The following is a 17,468-nucleotide window of genomic DNA, read 5'->3' on the forward strand; positions in this document are numbered from 1 at the left end:
TATCCCCCATCTCTCTCTCTCTCTCGCTCTCTCACACATCCTTCTCACCATCCCTCTCTCTCTCTCTCTGGCTCGTCCTCTGTCCCCTCTAGCTCTCTCTCTTTCTCTCTCACTCTATCTGAGTTGTAGTGGTAACAGGTAGACACAGATCAGTGTAGAGGCAGGGGTCCGGGGGGCTCGACGGGTGTCAGAAGAAGACAGAGAGGAAGAGAGAACGAGAGAATGAGAGAGATAGAAAAAAGAGAGAGAGAAAGAGAGAGAGGTAGAAAGACTGTCAGGAGGATCTGGAGAACAGGAGAGAGAGAAGAGGAAGGTAAAACGAGACGAGAAGAGACGAGTGATGAATTGAGCCGCAGAGCCGCAGTGATGTTCTCACACACACACACACACACACACACACACACACACACACACACACACACACACACGCTGGAGTTCGGAGGAGGAAAAATAGGTTAGCGCTGGCCTTCTGCTCCACAGCCTACTTCCCTCAGAAAAGCAGAGCAGCGATTCTGAAACAGCGGCTACCGGGGCTAAATCTGGCCCTAACCCACCTCTGCAGGCCCCGCCCACTGCCGCGGCATTCCATAGCAACTGTTGCTAGGTTGGTCAAGCTTTACGGAGAGCTTATAAACCTCTAAATCCTATTCACGTTAAGTTAAGAGACTGTAACTCCCTCACACTCTGTATCAATACAATACAGTGCAATAAAATGTATTGGCCCCTTTACAGATTTCTTTTGTCTGTGCTTTTTTTGTCATACTTACATTTTTCTGTTCAAATTATCAAACAAACATTAATATCAGACCAATATATAATATGAAGAAAACATGGAACAGTGGTGAAACTTTCCAGCAGTGACAGGCTTACTGAAAGTACTTCGAAAGGACATGGACAACTCATCTACGAGGTCACAAAAAAAAAAAATAAATCAGACCAACATTTAAAGATCTATGAATTCTGCTTTCTACCAGAAAATCCAGAAAGAGATTGTGACTTTTTTCGCTCAGGCATGCTCCATGCTCAAAAACCCTCCAAAGTAGCTGAATTAAAACAATTCTGAAAGAAAAGTGGAACAAAATTCCTCCACAGAGATGTAAAAGACCCGTTGCCAGATCTAGGGGCAAATGCTTATAACTTGGGGAGATTTAATAGTGTTTTTTCCTCCTAATAAATCAAATTCCCATTTAAAAGCTGTAAAAATGAAAGAAATGTGTAGGGGGCAAATACTTTTTTTACAGCACTGTACCTCCTACATTTAGAGTGTTATAAATACTGTGTACAGCTCTGCAAAGAAAAAATTAACCCACTTAATAATGATGAGTTTCTTCATTTTTTGGAATATAATCAAGAGCAAGATCGATGATCACAAGATGATCAAACCAAGCTGAACTGCTTGAATTTTAGCATCAGGAGTGCAGGCATAAAGTTACAGCCAAAATCAGCGTGTAAGACTGGTGGAGGAGAACATGAAATTGCATGAAGATGCATGAAAACTGTGATTAAAAACCATTATTTGAGGTCTGAAAACTCTTTTTGTTATTTCAGCCATTTCTCATTTTCTGCAAATAAATGCTCTAAAATATATTTTTTTTAAATGTGGAATTTAGCAGAAATGTTGTCTGTAGTTTATAGAATAAAATAACAATGTTCATTTTACTCAAGCATATTCCTATAAATAGCAAAATCAGAGAAATTAATTCAGAAACTGAAGTGGTCTCTTAATTTTTGTATCCTGTATTTTTATACTGTAGCTCAATCTCAGTGTATATCATCAGAATAACTACATTTAGAGTGTTATACTACAAATATTACAAAGCACTTAGACAGTAGTGCCACCCACGAGCACTATGATTACTGTATTCACCCCTGCCCACAGGAATTGCACTTAAGACCAATATAGACTGAATACTGCAGGTGTGAAAATGTCCTTAGTTAAGTGGTCTTGGACCCCCTGGGAAACGGGAAGTGTATTATTACTGTATTACTGCAAGTAAAAGTAGAAGCAAGAGTGTAATAAGTTTTAAAACAGGCTCAGCTGGCCAGAACTCCCTTCTTCAGCACGTCGGAGCGCTATAAATACCCCGGCGGAAAATGGAAATGATAACGCCGCTGAATCGCAGCAGCTGAAGAGAGTGTTTTTAGCGCAGGCAGTCTAAGTGCTGCAGTGGACAGAGCGCCCGGCCCGGGGCCAACACCGGCCCCGACGCCGCAAACAGCTCCTGCCCATTATGTTATTAGCTGTTAGCCTAGCGGCCACACTGATTGTGATCAGAATAACACAAGAGGATACACCAACAACTTTAGCGCTGGAGCTAATTCACTCAAGTGCTCTTTCTACAGCACTTTGACTCTAACCTACACAAACACACACACACAAACACACACACACACTTACAAATGGCTAAGGATGCCAGTGGACACACCAAGCAAAGTGGGTCATATTTTGTATGGTCTCCTGGTAACTAAAAATACTCAGATCTGATTAGTTTTTGGACGATACTTATCATTAAGGTATCAGATCAGTTTTTGGATGATACTCAAAACTGAGGTACTTAGATCAGTATTTGGAGGTACTCAGATCAGATTGGTTTTTGGATGATACTCAGTATTAAGGAACTTAGATTGGATCAGTGTAAGATGATACTTAGTATTAAGATACTTAACTTAGATTAGCTTTGAATGATACTATACTATTAAGGTACTCAGATTAGTTTTTGGATGATACTCAGTATTAAGATACTCAGATCAGATCAGTGTTGGATGATACTCAACATTAAGGTACTCAAATCAAATACGTAGATGTGATCAGTACTGGATGATACTCAGTATTAAGGTACTTAGATCAGATCAGTTTAGTACTGGATGATACTCAGTAGTAAGGTACTCAGATCAGTTTAATACTGGATAATACTCAGTATTAAGGTACTCAGATCAGTTTAATACTGGATGATACTCAGTATTAAGGTACTCAGATCAGTTTAGTACTGGGTGATACTCAGTATTAAGGTACTCAGATCAGATCAGTTTAGTACTGGATGATACTCAGTATTAAGGTACTCAGATCAGTTTTTTTGGATGCTCATCAGTATTAAGGTACTCAGATCAGATCAGTTTAATACTGGATGATACTCAGTATTAAGGTACTCAGACCAAATAAGTACTGGAAGGTACTCAGATCAGATCAGTACTGGATATACTCAACATTAAGATACTCAAATCAGATCAGTTACTCAGATTTAAGGTACTTAGATCAGATCAGTTTAGTACTGGATGATACTCAGTAGTAAGGTACTCAGATCAGTTTAATACTGGATGATACTCAGTATTAAGGTACTCAGATCCGATCAGTTTAATACTGGATGATACTCAGTATTAAGGTACTCAGATCAGTTTTTTTGGATGCTCATCAGTATTAAGGTACTCAGATCAGATCAGTTTAATACTGGATGATACTCAGTATTAAGGTACTCAGACCAAATAAGTACTGGAAGGTACTCAGATCAGATCAGTACTGGATATACTCAACATTAAGATACTCAAATCAGATCAGTTACTCAGATTTAAGGTACTCAGATCAGATCAGTTTAGTACTGGATGATACTCAGTATTAAGGTACTCAGATCAGATCTGTAGTGGAAGATACTTAACATTAAGGTACTGAGATCAGATCAGTTTTTGGATGATACTCAGTATTAAGGTACTTAGATCAGGTTTTGGATGATACTCAGCATTAAGGTACTTAGATCAGATCAGTTTAGTACTGGATGATACTCAGCATTAAGGTACTTAGATCAGATCAGTTTAGTACTGGATGATACTCAGCATTAAGGTACTTAGATCAGATCAGTTTAGTACTGGGTGATACTCAATATTAAGGTAGACAGATCAGATCAGTTTAGTACTGGATGATACTCAGTATTAAGGTACTCAGATCAGATCAGTTTAGTACTGGATGATACTCAGTATTAAGGTACTCAGATCAGTTTAGTACTGGGTGATACTCAGTATTAAGGTACTCAGATCAGATCAGTTTAGTACTGGATGATACTCAGTATTAAGGTACTCAGATCAGTTTAGTACTGGGTGATACTCAATATTAAGGTACTCAGATCAGATAAATACTCGAGGATACTCATTAGTTACTCTGGTTTAGGGCTATAAAAATGGATAGGGGTATCTTTAACTAGAAGAATATGAAATTCAGAGGAACAGTCTAGCACCTACTGAAAGCTAGCAGACAGCTCATCCAGGCCAGTTCCAAAAACAGCCGAAGAAGAGCCCAAAAAAAAAAAAAAAACAGTGGAGAAACGTTCCTGTCTACGTTCATGAGGGTAAACAGCGCAAACCCGCCTGAGGGAAGAGACACGGGAACGGAAAGCTGACAGGAAAACACAGACATTTAAACAAGTTGCTTAAAACGAGTAAATAAATAAATAATAATAATAAAAAATAACCAGAGCCAGGCAACCGCCAGGCAACCTCCTAACCACACATCGTTAGCTCCAACAGGCCCAATAATAGAGATTCTAATAGAGTCAGGAGAATATTTACAATAAAAAACTACACCTGGACACTTACAGCCCAATAATACGGACCTAAAACATCTAACTGTGATGACTGGACACTAATTAGGTCTAATTAGTGATGCTTTACTTCTACCTTAGAAGCTTCTAGACACACATATCTTCCTCCCAGTATCTTCTTCAAAACAAGGACACTTACAGTGCCTTGAAAAAAAAGTATTTGCATTTACCTTACCTTAATATCAGACAAAGATAACCTGAGTAAATACAAAAAGTAATTATCCCCCATGAATGAACTGTGATTAACTACATATTTTGGAAAGCCACAACCAGAAATCAAGAAATCACGCAAATATAACTTGTCTGACAACGAAAAGCAGGATTAAGGATCTCAAAAAACAAGACATCATGCCCCAATCTGAAGAAATTCAAGAACTGATGAGGAAAACAAAGTCTGGAAAAGGTTACAAAGTCATTTCTAAAGCTTTTGGGACTCCAGAGAACCACAGTGAGAGCTACTATTCACAATTAATAAAACATTAAACAATGGTGAACCTTCCCAGGAGTGGCCGGCCATTCGAAATTACTCCAAAAGGGCATGGACAACTCATCCAGGAGGTCACAAAAAAAACAGAACAAAATGCAAAGAACTGCAGATCTCATTTGCCTCGGTTTTAAAACAAAGGGGTAGGGGTACAAAAGAGAAAAGGAATTGGACCTTAATGTTGAGATATTGGGATTAGATCACTATCAGCTGATAATAATTAGTAAATTACTCAGATTAGCCCAGATTCTTAACGTAATCCCAATTGAAACAATGTTTTGTAAGATGAATACAATTACCTATGTTTTAACTTATTTCTTATGACAATACCTTGGAGGCTCGTCTAATTTCCTTGGCGATACAGTGTTCAATTTCTACCACCCTAGACACAAATCTCTACTTCCAAGCCTTTTCTTAAGAACAAGAACATCCAATTTTCTTCCAGGAATGTTTTAAAGTGTGAATTCGAGCAAGAACTAAAGTCTAAAGGCCATCGTTAGCAAGTGTCCTCATTACTGATACAGACAGTCTGGTTCTGTTATCAAAACAGGCGTGAATCAAGACCAAGCCGTGGATCAGTAATGGGCTGATGTACTCAAAAACAACATCGTTATGAAGAGCCAAGACGTTTCTTACGTTTCAACTCAAACAGACTGCACAGAACCGATTGATCAAGAAGTAGTGTGCGTTCAAAAACAAGCCAATCATGGAGAAAAACAAGAGAGAAACACAAGGAAAACTCTAAGAAACCAACACTGAGTGGAGTTTAGACCATCCCAAACTGGTCGCCTCATCAAGCTGTGGTATATTTGACGTTGGGTTTGATGGTTTAGGTGGTCCACCAGCATCGGTTTACATTAAGACCAGGCTTAACCAAGCTGGTTGATCGACAAGACCACACTGGAAGCCAATCCAGCATTGACAAAGCTTGTAGACAATCACGATTCCTCACGCTAATCAACAGTTTGGACCAGCCCAAATCCCTGAAAAGTTGTCTTATCTAGGTTTGTATCCAGATTATCTTTTTAAAGAGTGTGAACAACACTCTAAAGAATCCACATAAAGTCAGATTTTCTTAAACTGGATCCAAAACAAGTCTGGATGCCCAAATCCACTAGATTTTAACATTCTGTTTGTGCCAATCACTCAACACACAACACAACAAACAACAACCACATCTAGTCCAGAGTGACGAAGATTGTTGAGGTTGTTTAGGAAAAGCGCCAAAGGTTGCCTTCTAACCACAATGGCCAATGCTGAAACAGATACCTTTGTGATGTCAGGATAGGCAAATCTGATTAGATGAAATGATGAATCCAATTTGCCTGCACTCTAAATGTAAAATGACCTTGACCATCAACCACCAGTGATGTCAACAGCAGCAGCAGCAGGAGGTTAGAAGTTAGAGGTCGTACCTGTTTGCTGTACTTGGCGTTCTGGCAGCTGTAGTCGGAGCACTGGTCGGACCCGAGGCTCATGGCATCGGCGTTCCCGCCGGTGAAGGTGTTGGTGGGGGGCAGCTCCTGCACGGCCTGGTGCTTCTTCCCTTCGGCCGGTGGCGAGTTGGGCTGCAGGTGGACAGCAGGCAGCGGCGAACTGGACTTGTAGTGTCGGGCCAGATCTGGACTGGACTGATGCCGCCGAGTTCCCAGGCGAGGGCTGCAGGGGTCACCGTTAGCTGCGGCGCAGTAGCGGGCCGCTATCCGTTCGCTGGCGTTGCTGACTTCCTCATCCTCCTCTTCTTCTTCTACATTGCCGCGGCGGCATCCGTTGACCGTGACGATGCCACTGTAGAGGGAGCGGTCGCTCTTGGCGGTCCCGTTGGCGCCACGCTTGTCTCGCCTTGGCTTACGTCCGCGGTCGCCCTGCGGCTTCAGGGGCGGAGGCTGCGGACTGAAGAAGTCCTCCTCCGGCTCCTTCTTCCCGGCTTCGTAGCCATTCTTGGCTTGGGAACCACACTGCCGTGCCGTTACCACCAGCAGGATCACCAGGATGACGGCCGCCGCGCCCGCCAGAACTCCGATGGCCACACTGAGGCGCTGTTTTCCCAGAGCGCGGTCAGTGTCTGGATCCCCCGCAATGTCCAGAGAGAGGGGAACTGACAGACTGCGGGCAACCTGAGAAAGTGTGAGAAAGTGTGAGTGAGATAGAGCGAGAGAGAGGGAGAGAGAGGGAGAGAGAGAGGTAGGAATACAGCAGAAGCAAGGTAATAAGAAAAGGTGAAAAAAATGACAAGTAGAGTATGAGAAAAGGAAGTGATGAAGAGAGAGGAATGATGGAGAGAGTGAGAGTGATAATGTGATTGTTGCGGGCGAAGAGACGGAAATAGAAAAAGTGGAAAATGTGAAGTGTGAGTACGAGAGTGAGAAAGTGAAAGAGAGAGAGAGAGAGAGAGAGAGAGAGACGTGGTTCAGACCGAAATGTAGGAAAAGTGAGAATGACAAAAAGTAAGAAACAGATAAAGCGAGAAGAGCAATAAAGTAGAAACGAAATGAGTGAAAGAAGGTACAAGTTGGTAAGAAAGAACAAAGAGTGATAGAGAAGAGAAGAGAATTAAGGAGAAATTAATAGAATAAAATAGAAAAGTGAAACAGAGAGAAAAGAAAATTAAAGGAGAAAGTAAGTGAGACAGATAGGAGAAAGATAAAAAAGAAAAGAGAGAGAAACAAGAGAGAAATAAGAAAAGAGAAAGAGAAAAAAAGACAAAAAAGGGAGGACAAAGAGAAAGAAAGAAAAGAAGAAATAGAGAAAGTGGGAGAAACAGAATGAGACAGAAAAAATACAAAATAGTGAAAAGGGAAAGCAGAAATAAAAGTAAGGAAAGAGGATAGGAGAAAAAAGTGAGACCAAAAAGGGAAAGAAGAGAGAAATTGAAGAAAGAGAGAGAAGAGAAGAGAAAGAATGGAGACCAAAAAGTTAAAGTTGAGAAAAAAAGAGAGAAGAGAAGAAAAAGAAAAAGAAGTGAAACCAAAAATGGAAAGAAGAGAGAAGGAAATAAGAAAGGACAAGAATGAACAAGAAACGACAGGAGCAAAATGAGCAAAGAGAAGAGAAGTAGGTGGTAGGAGAAAATGAGATAGAAAAGAGACAAAAATGAGAACATGAAAGAAAAGAGAGAAGAAGAGAGAGTAAAAAAAGAGAGAAAAAAATGAGAAAGAAAAGTGAATAGAGAGAGAGAGAGAGAGTAATAAATGGAGTGTTCACTCTAATATAATGACATATTCTTTTTACAGCTTTCCTGCATTGAGCTTCTCCAAACGCACAGAAACACGCACACACGCACACACACACACACACACACACACACACACACACACACACACACACACACACACACACACACACGCACACACACACACACACATTCTCCTGCTGCAGTGCTCAGACTTTTCAATTATCATGTCAAGGCTGAGGCACTCAATCATACTTTTACAGTGCAAGCATCTCTGTGTGTGTGTGTGAGTGTGTGTTTGTGTGTGTGTGAGTGTGTGTGTGTGTGAGTGTGTGTGTGTGTGAGTGTGTGTGTGTGTGTGTGTGTGTGTGAATTATGAATATGTATCAGCAGGTTTACTGGACGGCAGCAGGGTGATTTCCTGTCTGAGTAACGCGACGCCACTTCGCTCAATACTGTCCCGTCACGGACCACAATGCACCTCTGTGTTCCGCTGCGCTGGTGAACATGTTCACACTCGTTTTACATTCAGCACCAGCGCATCATCCTCTCCTACTGTCCCATCAGCTGCTTTACCAAGCACCATTATCCTCCATTTGCAAGTGTGTGTGTGTGTGTGTGTGTGTGGTGTGTGTGTGGTCAGTGTGGTGTGTGGAAGCTGTTGTTCACTGCTCTATAGAAAAGAGTTACTAGAGACTATTAGAAAGAGCTGCAGCACTTCACTACTGTACCACTGCTGTACAACAGTGTGTCTCTTTTGTGTCTCAATCAATGTCTCAATTTCTCAATTGTATTGTCATCATGTCTCATGTATCATGTGTATGTATTGTATCTTCATTATGCGTCACTTTTTCTCTGTTGTGTATAAATTCTGTTGTGTTTCTATTGTGTCTCATTCTATTGTGTCTCACTTTGGTCTCCAATGTTTCTCTATTGCGTCTCATTTCTGTCTTGGTATATTGTGGTAATGTGTTTCTTTTTACTGTGTTGTAATTTTGTCTAAATTTTTCTCAAATGTGTTGATATTGTGTCTCTATTGTATGTCAATACACGTCTCACATCTGCTTTGTCTCCATTATGTCTCACTTTTGTGTCAGTAGTGTGAATTTAATGTGAAAGAAAATTAGCCTTAGTATTGTCTATATTTTGCTGTTTATATTATATATGGTCTCTATTGTGTCTCATTACTGTTGTCATTGTGTAGCTTAGCTTTTGTGTCTTTGTTGCGCTCTCATTAAAGCTCCATTGTGTTTCTTGTCTACTGTTGTTTTCTTTCACGTGTCTTACTTTTACCTCTATTATGCCTGTCTTGTGTCTCTATTGTGTCTCAATACACATACAGCACTAGAAAAAAATGAGACCACTTAAAAATGATGAGTTTCTTTGATTTTGCCAAATTTGAAAAAACTCTGGAATATAATCGAAAGGAAGATGGATCAAACCAAGCCATTAAACCAAGCTGAACTGCTTGAATTTTTGCCCCAGGAGTAAAGCAGCATAAAGTTATCCAAAAGCAGTGTGTAAGACTGGTGGAGGAGAACATGATGCCAAGATGCATGAAAACTGTGATTAAAAACCAACCAGGGTTATTCAACCAGATATTGATTTTTGGACTTAAAACTTTATGAATATGAACTTGTTTTCTTCGCATTATTTGAAGTCTGAAAGTCTGAAATATTTTTATGTGGAATTTGAGAGAAATATTGTGTTACTATGGTCAGTATTGTGTTGGTATTTTTGTTGTTGTAATTCAACTCTATTGTGTCTCACTTTCTGTTCTTTTGAAATTGTGTTTTTATGGTGTCTCTACTGTCTCACCTTTGTCTCTGTTGTATTGATGTGTTGAATTATGTATAGTTTTAGTATATAAGACTATAAGTCAGTTCTGCAGTACTCTTAATGCCATGTTGCGGGTGCCTCACTGTTGTGTCTCTGCTGAGTTTGTGCAGGCCTTATCCTGGAGGGTAACTTTCAGGACCAGTTTGGATCTCGACTGATCAAGAAAACAAGAGTCTTGGCCTTGTTAGAATTGAATTAAGAAAATTGCTGTATAGTGAAAGTCAAACTTTACACTTTTGTTTTCAGAAATTCAAAAAACAAACTTAATTGCTTTCCCTACACATTTAAAGAGTAGCGCAAGTCTCCAGGAGAAGGCCAATAAAGTACCGCTTTAGTGTTTTGGCGACTGTGTCTCATACCTGTGCATCCACCAGGGTGGCGTTAGTGAGGCTCTCGTTGATGAAGACATGCACGAGTGCGGTGGCGCAGAGTGAGGGAACACCACTGTCGTTAACTCGCACCACCAGGCGATGGAGTCCTCGGTGCCTCCTCTCCAGCGGTTCAGCTAGGGTGATGACGCCACTGCTAGGGCCGATTTCAAACAGCTGGAAGGGGTTACCCCCAACCAAGGCATAGCGCAAGTCCGCGTTGGAACCAGCATCTCCATCTGAGGCCATCACAGTCCGGACCACGGTCCGAGCCCCGCTGGCTGGAGGAAGAAGTGTGTAAGACTCGTTAGCAGGAGCAGTGACGGATGGGGCGTTGTCATTTTCGTCCGTGACGAAAAGAGAGACAGTGGCGGTTGCAGATCTTGGTGGTTCCCCTCCGTCCACTGCTCGGACTCGAAAAGTGTATGTGCTACGGCTTTCGCGGTCAAAAGACGCAGCTGAAAAAATAGTGCCCGTGTTGTTCTCGATGGAAAACAGTTCCTGTCTTCGACCCCCTGCTTCCTCTTCTTCCTCATCCTCTTCCACAAACAGACACAACTCTGCATTTTCCCCTTCATCAGCATCCGTAACAGTGACCATGCCGACAGGACTATTGGCCAGAAGGTTTTCTTTGACGTAGAAGGTGAACACCTCCTGGACGAATTTTGGTGCGTTGTCATTTCTGTCTGTAACCTGGACAACTACAGTTGCTGAACCTTGCAATGAAGGCGAACCCTTATCTCTTGCAATCACACGAAATTCGTACCTCTCCCTTTGCTCTCTGTCCAGAGCACCTGTAGCCCGAATGTCTCCATTATCAGCATCAATATAAAATGCGCCGTTTACTGATGGATCCAAGGAGTATGCAATTTCTGCATTTTTCCCACTGTCAGCATCTGCAGCCACTACAGTTACCACCCGCTCTCCTGGTGCGTTATTTTCAGCAAAGTGTACCTCTACTAAACTCTGAGCAAAAGTAGGTGCATGGTCATTTATGTCAACCACCCGCACCATTAGGGTACTGTTGCTAGACAGGCTCGGACTTCCTGAGTCCACGGCTACGATGGTGACAGTGTAATCCCGAGTGGCCTCATAGTCCAGGAGTGCTGAAGTGTGCAAAAAGAACTTTTTCTTGTTTCGCTCAAAGGCATCATCCGTAGGTGGGGGAGGTGGAGCTAGTGCATTTTCACCTGCTGGTTTCAGTGTGAACGGAACATCTCCCACCACGGTACAAGTCACAGCACCATTTTCTCCTTGATCACGGTCAGATACTTGCACCAGTGCTACTGGAGTGTCCACAAGAACATTTTCTGGAACCATGGCTGCACCATCCCGCACTAGAATGCGTCCGATTTTACGAATTTCAACCACTGGCACGTTGTCATTCTCGTCTCGTACATTTAGGATGACCGTGGCCCGGTCGGTGCGAGGAGGTTGCCCACGGTCCCTAGCAGTCACCGTGAAGCGTAGCTGCGAAACTTCCTCTCGGTCAATCCGGTGCAGGACACTGAGCCAACCGGAAGCTTCGTCTAGCCTTAGCAGTCGCCTCACCGATTCTGTGGCAGCACCGAATACATATTCCACTTGCCCGTTCACTCCAATATCGCGGTCTGAGGCTCGAACCTGCAGCACTGGAGTCCCAGGCGGAGTGTTTTCCCCCATTTCTGCCTCATACACAGCCCTCTCGAACCGTGGGCTGTTGTCATTCACATCTGTGATTGCAACTCGGAGCAGAGCCTGTGACGACCGTGGCGGATTCCCACCATCCCGAACACGTAGCACGAGCTCGAAAGAATCCCTTGCCTCGCGGTCAAGAGGGCCTTTGACAATCAGTTGAGGCTGCTTTTGACCATCAGGTGTGTCCGCGACCTGAAGTTCAAACACATTGCTCCGCCCAGCTGGTACAGATCCCGCCTCCTGGCCTCGCCTCCTGTCACCTGCTCCATTGTTGATCCCAGCAGGCATAGTAGCACTTGCAGGCCGCCGCTGGTCCCTGCTATCCTGGACAAGTTCGTAGCGGTCGATTCCATTGCGCCCAAAGTCGCGGTCAGTTGCCGTGGGTAAAAGGTACAGTGTCCCAATGGGTCGGTTCTCCTCAACAGACAGAGTCAGCACAGGGGAAGGGAAGGAAGGCGTGTTGTCATTGACATCAGTAACTACTATGCGGCCTTCAAACAGGTCCACCCAGCTCTGCAGGGGGCCTATGACGGAAACTTCAAAGTCTAAGAAACACTCATTTTCATCAAAGATCATCTGGCACTGGGGGAGCTTCTCGCGGTCGATCCTTCGACTGCTGGTGGTCAGCTCCCCAGTCACATTGTCAATTTTGAAGAACTCGGCCCCGGACTCCAGCGCAAAGGTGACATCCCCAGTGCCAATGCCAGACGTGGAGAGCCCCAGGTCAGCAGCCACGTTCCCAATGCGAACATCCGGCAGACCCTCCTCCGCTATCCTGTAGCGCAGCGCAGAGTCCACAGGCTTTAGCTGAGTCAGCAGCTGCAGGACGAGCACGAGGTAGCAGCGCAGCGCTGATTGCAATGCGCCAACACTCTTGCTACCCATGGCTCTCTCTCTCGCACGCTCTTACTCTGTCCCGCAGGCTCGCTGGCTCTCTCTTTTACTGACTCTTCTTCTCTCTCTCTCTCTCTCTCTCTCTCTCGCTCTCTGCTATTCTGCAGTTGCCCAGAACTAGCGGGCTCCACTCCAGCGCTGCCTTGCTTCCTCTATCACTGCCCAGACCGGTCAAACGCCTGCTCGTCTTCTTTTTAAGAGAAAGCCTTCAGTTCCGTTAGTTCTCCAGTCACGTTCACACACAGTCGGAATGAGGAATGAGGATATACTCCCATCACTCACTTCAGAGTCCGGCGCACATCCAAGAGACAAATCCAACAGAGTCCACTTTCAGCAAGAATTCGGAATGTACGAGTGTATGCGTGCGCCACTCGTACACACATCTACGTAGATGCACCTTCACGCGTATCTCCCAGAGTGCAGCTGGTCGCTCTCGCTCACTTTATCCGCTTCATTGAGATGCTGCGGGTCCCTCCACTGTTTTAAACTGCAATGCAGCAGAACACAAAAGAGAGCGAGATCCGTCCGTGACTTCAGCTCGGGACGCTTCTCTCTCTCTGTCTCTCTCTCTCCCTCGCTCTCCCTCCCTCCCTCTCTCTTTTGCTTCTCTCTCTCCTTCTTGCTCTCTGTCCCTCCCCTCTCTCTCCTTCTCCCTTGCTCCCTCTCTCTCGCGCACACGCGCTCTATCTCTCTCTCTCTCTCTCCCTCCCAGTACGATCGTCTTTGTGCCCCTCCGTAGAGTCTCCCTCTATCTCTCTCTGCCTCTTTATCTCTCTCTCTATCTCTTTCTCTCTCTGTGTTTTAAAGTCGTCCTCTTTTTCTCTCTGCAGGACCGTCTCGTGCTGTTCCTCCTTCCTTTTCTTGCTCTCTCGCTTTCTCTCTCTCTCTCTCTCTCTCTCTCTCACTCTGCAGTCCTCTCTGTGTCCTCTCTGCAAAGTTGAAGCGAAAGCGAGCGCATGCTTCTTTCTCTCTTTCAAGAGGAAGAGTGATTTCTGCGGAGGGGTAGAACTGCAAGTGCGCGAGAGTGAACGAGCATGAGTGTGTGTGTGTGTGTGTAAGAGAACGAGAGAGAGAGAGAGTGTGTCTGTGTGTGTGTGTATATGTGTGTAAGAAAGAGAGAGAGAGAGAAGTCCCGCATTCTCGGTCCACGCGCCTCCTCCTCCCCTCCTCTCTTCCTGGCCCCCGCCTCCCCCCCTCACCTGCACGTTCTACCGCACTGCACGCGAGAGCCTCTCTCCAATGATGCTGCAGTCTCGCTCTCACACACACTCACTTGCACACACACACTGCACCGCTTCCCTCGCCGCGTAACTTGATCGGTGAATGGGGAAACCGGGAGGCAGTGGGTTAGTGGAGTGTGTGAGTGTGTGCGCGAGAGAGGCAGAGAGTGAGAGAGAGAGAGAGAGAGAGAGAGAGAGAGAGAGAAAATGTTTTAGAGTGTGTGATTGTGAATGAATATGTGAGTGTGCATAAATGTGTGTGTGTATGTGTTTGTGTGTGTGTGAGAGAGTGAAAGTGTTCTTTTTTTACAGGTAGACACTCACTGACCACTGACTTTATGTTTATTTGGGTTTATTCTAATATTATATAGAGGTTACTACAGGTAGACACTCTCACTGAACATTGACATTGTTTATATGGCTTAATTCAAACATTATCTAGAGTTTTACAGGTATACACACTTACTGACCACTAACTTTATGTTTATTTGGGTTTATTCTAATGTTATATACAGTTATTTAAAGGTAGACACTCTCACTGACCACTGACTCTATGTTTATAAGGATTTATTCTAATGTTATATAGAGTTATTTATAGGTAAACACACCCACTGACCACTGACTTGTGCGGAAGAGGCCAGCCAGGAGAGCCAGCAAACGGCAGGTTTAAGTTCATTTTTACATTAAACTAAATTAAGTAATCATCACTATTTATCATGCTTAATATCAGTTTATTCAGTTTTCTACCTCTTTACAAACTGCCTGTTTTCCAGCTAAAAAATATGAGCTGGGCTCACAGGGATTGCTAAAGTACACAGCTAATATGGCTTCAGCTCAACCCACTCATTAGGACTTTCCCCATCACTAGTGATGCCCCAACACCAGGAGGGGGAAGACTAGCACACTCCTCCTCCGATACATCACAGCGCACTTGGAGGAAAACGCAGCGACTCGGTTCACATACATCAGCTCACAGATGCTTTGTGCTGATCGACATCACCCTTTGGAAAGTGATGAGAGAAAATAGCACCATCTACTGTACCCAGAGAGAGCAAGGCCAATTAACGCTTTCTTAGGGCTCCAGTAGCTGATGGCAAGCTGCATGACTGGGATTGGAACCGGGGATCTCCTGATTGTTTAGAGCTTTTAGACAGTGGAGTAGGGGAAGTAGTTTTACGCCCACACCTGTAACCGTTTACGTTTCTGCTTGTGATGCGATTTTTTTTATTAATGAGTGTATTATTTAAAAAATACAGATAAATAAAAAAATAACAATTAGTATCATTACCTTAAAAGGACAAGAGTGCTGACTGCGTGTGAAGGCAGCACTGAACCACACACACACACACACACACACTCATGAGTGCAGACTGATACATATTCATGCATACTTACACACACACACACTACATCTATGCACCCACGCCAATACAGTCATTCATACCCACACACACACACACATCCACGCGCGCTCTCTCTCTCTCTCTCTCTCTCTCTCTCTCTCTTTCTCTGCATTGCAGCAGTGACAGAGCGCACGAGTTCCACAACAAAGCAGCTCCTCCTCCAGCATCTGCACGCACACACACACACACACACACACACAGAGCAGAGGGGCAGCAGGGCACAGGGAATCCCCCATACACACACACTCTAACGCGCGCGCACACACACACACACTCACACACTCTCCCACTCACACACACTTTCACTCACGTCCCTGCGCGGCGCGCGCGCGTGCATGCGTGAGTGAGTGAGTGAGTGTGTGTGTGTGCAGTGTGGGGGTGGAGCTTGTGCCGCTGCAGCAGATTTAAGCTTTAACATTCCGCAGGCATCGCCACGCGGCAGCACACACGCAGCTGCGCCCTCTGCTGGACACACACGCGCGCACACACACACACACACACACACACACACACACACACAGCAAAAAGCTACACATCGTGCCGTGATCTGAAGAAATAAAAAAAATAAAAAAACAGATCAGAAAACAAAGTCATTGATCATCTATCAGTCTGGAAAAGGAAATGTTATAAAGTGATTTCTAAAGCTTTGAAACTCCAGAGAACCACAGTGAGAGCTATTATTATTCACTAATGGAGAAAACAGGAATGGAACACTGGTGAACCTTCCCAGGAGTGACCGGCCGACCTAAAGAAAGTACTCCAAAAGGGCATGGACAACTCATCCAGGAGATCCCAAACAAAATAACCCCGAACAATATTTATAAGCGAAAGAGACTGGGTGAAAATGGTCTCCATGTGAGAGTTCCAAGGTAAAAACTCATCTCACATTTACCAACAAACATCTTAATGATCTCCAGGACTTTCTCCAGGATTATTTTTTTGGACTGACGTGACAAAAGTGGAACTTTTTAGAAGGTGTGTATGCCGTTACGTCTGGCGTAAAACTAACACATAATTTCAGTCAAAAAGAACATCATACTGAACGTAGTAAAACATGGTGGTGGTAGTGTGTGTGAGTGATGGTCTGGGGCTGCTGGATAACTTGCTGTAACAGATGAAAGCAGGAATTCTGCTGTTTACCAGAAAATCCTGAAGGAGAATATCCTGTCATCTGTCCGTGACCTCAAGCTCAGGTGTACTTGGGTTCTGCAGCAGGACAATGAGCCAAAGCACACAAACAAGTTCACCTCTGAATGACTTAAAAAAAATAAAACAGAATGTATGACTGAATGAATAAAATATTGACTGCAAATGTAAATCACTGAATGAATTAATGAATAAATTAGTTAATGATTAATGATTTAATAAATTCATTTTTTTAGTAATGACTGAAGAAATGAATGGATAAATGAACAAGTGACTGTCTGCCTGACAGGGGGATTGAATGAATGAGTGACTGATTGAGTGAATGAATACATGAATCACTGACTGACTGACTAAATGAATAAATTAATCACTGACTGATTAACTAAATGAATACATGAATCACTGACTAATTGACTAAATGAACACATGAATCACTGACTAATTGACTAAATGAATAAATTAATGGATTATTGAGAAAATGATTGACTGGGGGACTGAATTAATGACTGATTGATTGACTGAATGAATTGTTTTTTAATGGTTGGCCAAATGACCTTTTCAGATAAATTAATGAAAGAATGAATGCCTGACTGAATTGATAAGTGAACAGATGAGTTGATGAATGAGCAAATGACTGACTGTCATTTGACTGGTGGACTGAATGAATACATGACTCACT

The 17,468-nt window shown here is 43.5% G+C and overlaps 1 protein-coding gene across 1 annotated transcript in view; it reads right to left on the bottom strand.

Annotated features, from left to right (window-relative positions):
- Window positions 1-14,169, bottom strand: part of pcdh7a (protocadherin 7a) — a 54,535-nt gene extending 40,366 nt beyond the window's left edge. The window contains exons 1-2 of the mRNA XM_049472481.1: window positions 10,441-14,169; window positions 6,486-7,187 (exon numbers count right to left, since the gene is read on the bottom strand). Coding sequence (XP_049328438.1) covers window positions 6,486-7,187; window positions 10,441-13,011 — 3,273 coding nt within the window. The 5' untranslated portion in view covers window positions 13,012-14,169. The remainder of the gene's footprint in view (window positions 1-6,485; window positions 7,188-10,440) is intronic.
- Between the last annotated feature and the right edge of the window lie 3,299 nt (window positions 14,170-17,468).

This window comes from Astyanax mexicanus, chromosome 25, assembly GCF_023375975.1.
Source record: "Astyanax mexicanus isolate ESR-SI-001 chromosome 25, AstMex3_surface, whole genome shotgun sequence".
NCBI classification, from domain to species: domain Eukaryota; kingdom Metazoa; phylum Chordata; class Actinopteri; order Characiformes; family Acestrorhamphidae; genus Astyanax; species Astyanax mexicanus.